Source organism: Pristis pectinata, chromosome 4 (assembly GCF_009764475.1).
Source record: "Pristis pectinata isolate sPriPec2 chromosome 4, sPriPec2.1.pri, whole genome shotgun sequence".
NCBI lineage: Eukaryota > Metazoa > Chordata > Chondrichthyes > Rhinopristiformes > Pristidae > Pristis > Pristis pectinata.
In genome coordinates, this window is record NC_067408.1 from 2,364,281 (window position 1) to 2,370,948 (window position 6,668).

The 6,668-nt window shown below is 41.4% G+C and overlaps 1 protein-coding gene across 2 annotated transcripts in view; it reads left to right on the forward strand.

Annotated features, from left to right (window-relative positions):
- Nucleotides 1-6,413, forward strand: part of canx (calnexin) — a 48,954-nt gene extending 42,541 nt beyond the window's left edge. For both annotated transcript variants that reach the window (XM_052015203.1, XM_052015205.1), the window contains exons 14-15: nt 1,665-1,786; nt 3,390-6,413. In XM_052015203.1, the coding sequence (XP_051871163.1) occupies nt 1,665-1,786; nt 3,390-3,428 (161 nt within the window). In that variant the 3' untranslated portion in view covers nt 3,429-6,413. The remainder of the gene's footprint in view (nt 1-1,664; nt 1,787-3,389) is intronic.
- Nucleotides 6,414-6,668: the final 255 nt, after the last annotated feature.

Genomic DNA, 6,668 nt, shown 5'->3' on the forward strand with positions numbered 1-6,668 from the left:
AAAGAAATATTTCTGCTCCTGGGTGAAACCAGAACTAGTGTTTAGTAATAGATTAAGTTTCCAGTGAATGCACTGGTTTTAAGACGAAAGCCAGGGAGGCAGGTAAGTTGACAAACAATGAGAATGAATTGAAGATCCCAGCAAAATGTGAGGTGAAAAAAATGGAGGCCTGTGAGATGTAAATGCCAGCATTGATGTGTTGGGAATGGTTACTAAGTACTGCAGACTCTTATCACTTGAGATTTTCAGAATGTGCGAGGTTTCTCATGTTACCTAGTAAATGATTCAATGACACAGCCACACAAATGTATTCCCTTTGTAGAAATGGGAAAGCAAAAGTTTGTCTGCTGTGATGCACATTGCTGGAGGAACTCAGCAGGTCAAGCAGCATCTATGGAGGGGAAATAAACATTGAGACCCTTCATCAGGACAACTGGAATGTTGGCTGTTTATTTCCCTCCATAGATGCTGCCTGAACCTGCTGAGTTCCTCCAGCATTTTGTGTGTTGCTCCAGATTCCAGCATCAACAAAATCTCTTGCATCTGTCTGCTCTGAGCCAGTTTGTTGAGAATGTGCGGCATAGTGGTGCAGCCGGCAAAGTCACTGCCTCAACAGTGCCAACAACTAGGGTTTGATCCTGATTCGTGGGTGCTTCTGTGTGGAGTTTGCATATTCTTGCTGTGACCACATGGGTTTCTCCTGGGTGCTCTAATTTCTTTCGACATCTGAAAGATGTGTGGCTTGGTAGGTTGATTGGCTGTAAATGCCCCAGGTGTGTAGGTGAGTGGTGGAATCTGGGGAGAGTTGATGAATGTGGGGAGAGTACAGTTGGGATTAGTGTAGGACGAGCATAAATACATGATCCTTCTCTCTGCTGAAACCTTATTTCTTCAACCAATTCCTTGTTCATCATTAACCCTTCTCACTTCCTGCTGAATGAGACCCTGGATCAGTGGTGGTGCTTTTCCTTCTAACTCAAAGTTGTATATTCAAGTTCTGCCCCAAAGGCTCTGGGCAACACAGTGGCGCAGCGAGTAGAGCTGCTGCATCACAGCACCAGAGACCTGGGTTCGATCCTGACCTCGGGTGCTCTCTGTGTGGAGTTTGCATGTTCTCCCTGTGACCACATGGGTTTCCCTGACATCTCTTCTTTCCACCCCCCCCCCCCCCCACCAAAGATGTGTGAGTTGAAATTAGCTTCTGTAAATTGCCCCTTTTGTGCAGGTGAGGGGTAGAATATTGGGGGGGGGGGGGGGGTGGGGGGGGAATGAAATGGGATTGGTGTAAATGGGTGGTTGATGGTTGGCAAGGATTTGCTGGGCCAAGGGCCTGTTTCTATGCTGTCTCTGACTCTAATAATGAAAAGAACTTCAATGGAGTGAACGTAGATATGAAATTTTAAAGGGACAGTACAAATCATAAGGTAAAGATGAATATGTAAAGAAATTAAAAATTGACCTCAACTAGATCTAAATAATAGAAGTATCTCTGTAGTTGGGTGATAGTCATGGTTATGATGTCATTTTGACAAAATAAATGTTGATTCAAGGGATGTAAAGTGCTTCATTTAAAGTGCTCCATTCCCACCCAGCATACAAGCTCCTTGTTTACTGCCGATGTGCAGTTATAATTTCAATTTAATGAACTTGCTTCTACATTGTAGCTGAAGAGAAGCAGAAGAGTGATACGGAGGATGCTCTGGAAAATGCAAGCCAGGAGGAGGACGAGGATGAAGAGGAGCAGAAGGGGATAGAGGAGAAGCCAAGTGCTGAGCAAGCTGATGAAGTAAGTCTTTGAAGGAAGTGTTGTGGAGAAGGGATCCTTGAGAGATTTGGCCTGCTTTGTGTGTAGGTGCCAGAGTGAGAACAGCATTTATCACTAATGGAGAATCTCTTTGCCACCTTTTTACCCTTCAGGGTATCATACCCCTGGTTTGCTGTTCTTGCATGAAGTTTGTTAACTTGATATTTGATTTGGTGAAGTTGGGAATTGAGACAAGCCCATCCCACCCCAGTAACCTTTCTACAGTGCAGGCTTAGGTATATGTGGGAAGTCAATTTGATAACAATAGACAAGGAACTAAGGAATTGCGGGATAAACAGAAAATGCCCATTTCCCTTGAAGGTGAGTAACCAGGAGCCATGGTAGAAGAATTAAAGGGGATTGAAATTTTTTTGCACTTCAGCGAGTGTCCAGAACAATGCCTGATGTAATAGAAACAAATTCTAATCTCACCTGGATGACCACTGGGAACTAGGTGCAACTGAGGTCAGTTTTTACCCTGGGTGGACCAGATGGGCTGCCTTCTGTGGTGTGAGTTTCTGTGATGGGGTACCTTTTTTTATTTGGTGGTGGAAATTGAACCATCACATCCCTACCAAACCCCTCTGTTCATTAGAGGTTTTGGTAATACTGTTTTCAAATCATAGAAAACAAAACTAAAGTCAGTAGCTGAAACATCAAGGAATAGGACCAGAAGGTGGAGCTGATGTCGAGGAACATCCCCGCGCCCATACAACCACTTGCTGTTCCCTATAAGTTGAAATGCAGGATTTATTGAATCATTCACCAAACCACATTGAGGGTGAGGAATTGCTCAGACAGTCTAAGGGCAGCAAGTTACTTTCCCTAATAGTTGCTAATTGGGTTTCTTGAATGTTTGGATTGTTTTACATTAACTATTATAGAACAGATCTTTTTAAGTCCAAACCCTAAGAACTAGGTTTCAAGTGTGTTACGTACCAGCAACAACGGAAACACATCGAGTCAGGTACAAGTGCTAAAAACTATTTTATTAATAACTACTTGTAATAATAAGTAAACGCGTTAGATATTAAACATTAAACCCTGCCCCCCCCCCCAAGTGTGTGTGTGGCAAATTCCCAAACCCCAAGTCTAGGAATAGTTCTAAGTTCAGTTCAGCAAGTCATAAGGTGAAACGTGAACAAAGGCTTTTGTAAAACCACTGACTGAAGAGAAAATGTAGAGAGAAATTATGAAATCCACGTGTTCCACGATGGAACCCATATGACACCTCAATCACTGATCTCCTTTGCTTTGTTCCAAAGTATCTGCCACCCCGAAGGCATTCGATAGGTGGCTGCCCACAGAAATACCTGTTTCCCCACTACAGGTTGATGACAAAGTGGACTCCACTTGTTTGCTCCAAAAATCCATACATGGATTGTAGTGACAGTCACAGCTATTTTTCTTCATCCATTGTTATGGAGACGAGCAGTCAGTCCCTCCACCCCCCCCCCCCCCCCCCCCCCCCCCCAAAGGGACATTCACCAAATAGCAACCTGGCTTGTAACAGATGCATATTCACTCAGAGGGCTCTGATTTTATCTGTCTATATTCTATTAATTTGTGGATTTTTCTGTTACAGAAGAAGGACAGTGCCAATGCAAAGCCGCAGAGTGACTGAGATGTTACTGTCATAACGTCGATTGGGCATGACTTGGGACTTCAAAGGCGAGACCATCATTTCTGGGACTTGAGAGCTGAACTTTTTACAGGATTTCATGAGACAAACTGTGCGCAACAATAAAAACCCCTATACCATACTGACCAAACACTAGGTAGACCAGGTTATTGTACGTGTTCAGCAAGGACTGAAATCTGAATTGAAATGTGCTTTATGTATACATGACTAGAAACAAATTCCTGCTTATTTACAGTCTCAAATTCCTGGTAATCTTCAATTGGATTTCAGGCTTGCTAAATTTTAGAAATGCTCACTCGATTCATTGCCTTATTGCGAAAAAAGGATGGAAGGGGTGGGGCAAGTGGGGAATCTAATGGGACTCTAATGATATTAGCTTTAACTGGAGGCGATGTTGCATTGGCAGACCACTTTTCCAAAAAGTCCCAAAATGAAATCCTGTTAATTCCAACAGAAATGCTTCCTAGTCTTGTGTCCTGAGAGTACCTGGGATTGGTGGAATAGGGAGATTAATGCAGGTAAGTCCATTTCCATTACACATCCTAATTTGTCTTGAACTTATTCCTGCTTCATCCTTATTGGGAGCTATTAGTAGAAGCTTAGCGTGCTAGCTTTATTGACCTGTGCCAGCCTTACCATCAGCTCCCTGTCATGCCCACTCTCCTACTTCCTCATCAGAGGGGGAGGGAGAATTTGCATCTCCCCAATCTGGAACCAGTACTGTCATCCTGTTTTGATTTGTTTCCACCCCTCCCACCTCACACCCTTTCCTTTCAGAGTTGCAAAGATTTTAAATCCTTGAAAATCTGTATACGAGGTGGGGAGGGAATGGGGTTAGGTGGAAAGTTGAAGATGTTGAGCAACCACACAGAAAAGCATTGAATACATATGTGGCAAACAGTATTAATCTTATAAGTATATGAACATGGCTAAGCTTGCACAAACAGCTGAGATATCTTCATTGTGGAACTTGATTTGTCTTTGTGAAATATCGCACCATTGTATACTGCTTGACACTAGGTCAAAAGTAATGAGTACCCATTTAATTAAAGTCATTTACCACAGGGGAATGATCCAACCCTAGTTAGTAAAGCATGGTGCTACAGGCCATTCTGGTGTGGTCTAAGTTTCTTGTTTTTAAAACTGCACAGCTCAAGATCTTTTGGTGACAAACCCACCTGAGCTACTGTATCTGTTTTTTTTTCCCTTTCCCCTAATATCTAAGCTTGCTTTTAAAACTGCTCTTTGGTTCTTGAGTCTGTCTTTGGTGTCACCATTTTGCCATATATTGGTAATTTTTTTGTTGTACTGGTAGGAGAATCTATCTCTGAGGCGCACTGATAAAATGCTTTAGTGGGTGGGGAAGGAAAGGGTATGCTGATGTAAATTAGACCAATCCAACTCACTCCTGGGTGAATTTTCCAGTCCACTAACTTTCGGGCACATCTAATGACAGCAAGCTCCAGGATGCTGGACATAGTAAAGCAAGACAAATTTGGGTGAGGAAGTACTCATTATCTGTGCATTTACATATTTCTATTCTAATTCCCTGTCTCTCTTGTTGGACCAGCTGAGTTATAAAAGCAGTGTGGTCTTTTGCTCTCAAGCATTTCCTGCTAGCCATGTTCTACTGCACTGAATTGTCTGATTTTTATTTTTTGCTGCTGCTGCCATTGATTTGAAGTTCAATGAAGGGATCTAACTCGATTAACTACAATACCTATACCAAACCTGCCACCCCTCCCCAGCCTGGCTGAGCTCCATAAATATTTAAGATTTGCTGTTTGGTTTAATTTTGGTTAATTGCCTTGTTGAACTGTAATCACTCATAGAGTTCATGATTTGTTTTAATCTGATAGGGTATACTGAAGTTACTGCAACACCAGTAGTTTTGTGTTGGAGGAGAGATGGCAAATGTGGCCTTGACAGTTGCAGTGTGCTCAGTGAGAGAGCACTAAAGCTGCTCTGGTGTCTTGTAGGATAGCCCAGAATGTAAATGTTGGCTTTCCCATGAGATCATTGTCATGATTCTACCCTTTTTGCTGAATATGTACCTTGGTGTTTAAGGCATCTAATGATCTATGTGGCTACATATTTTCACTCTGAGACTTCTACAAGTAGTTAAACGTCTAAATGAGGAAACTCTGGCATAGTTTCCTATTGACACAGTTGATAATGCCAAGAATGTCTGACTGTCACCATTAAAATTTACCCTGGTTATAGCAGCATTGTTGAACACTGGTAGAATTTCCAATTAAAATACCCAAGAGGGGATTTCAAAACTTGTAGACACCAAGGTTTTAATGTAACAGCAAAAGGTTAAATGTCATCTTTCGCTTGTATTCACAACTACCTTTTTGTGTACTCATAAGACAAATTCTTAATACTGAGCTGGGGTAACTTGTGAATGGTTTGTGACTGAGAAACTTTGAACAGTGGACTGCAACAAGCAATACAACAAGGCAAATCTGATCCAGATGGGAAGATTGATGCAAGCAAATTTAAACATGCCTTTTGAATTGGCAAGAGAAGTTCACTGATTTCTTTCAATTTGCTGAGTAATATTTTCTTTACAATGTTGTCAATTTATAATTTGAGGTCTAATGTTCACTTTTTTAAAGAGAAATATTATACAGTATACTTTTGCCACCTAGTTTGAAGAGTCTCCATTCTACTATATGGGTGACTTGAGTAGTGTAGATACACTAACCCCTTGATGGTTCAAAGGTAGCACACAATGACCTTTTTCAAAGATGTTTTATAAGTTTTAAAAATGCTGGTTATGTATAGAGATTGGTATTAGACAAAATTGACTTAGTTTGTATCCCAGGTTAAATTATGTTTGAGTACATCCCTTACAGGAATGAAAGTTCAAGATCATGTGATTAAAATTGATTCCTGCAACTAAAAAATATTAATTAAAATACATGTCTGGCCTCCTTCATTGTGCTGGCATCTACACCTAAATGTTTGGTTTTGACTGCCTTTTATACTTCTATCCACCAATCTGTGCCATCACTTTTTTTCCATCTAGTAGGGGTCTGAACCCATTGCCATAAAGGCTGGTAGGGGCAGAAACTGATAAGTGAACAATAGAGGAGTATCAGAGAGGTTAGTTGCAATTAAATGTTTCATGTAGGATGTATCCAAAGTCCTGAGGGAGGTAAGAGTGGATTTTAGAGTCTCTGGCCACAATCTTCCAAATATAGATTAAGGAGTGGT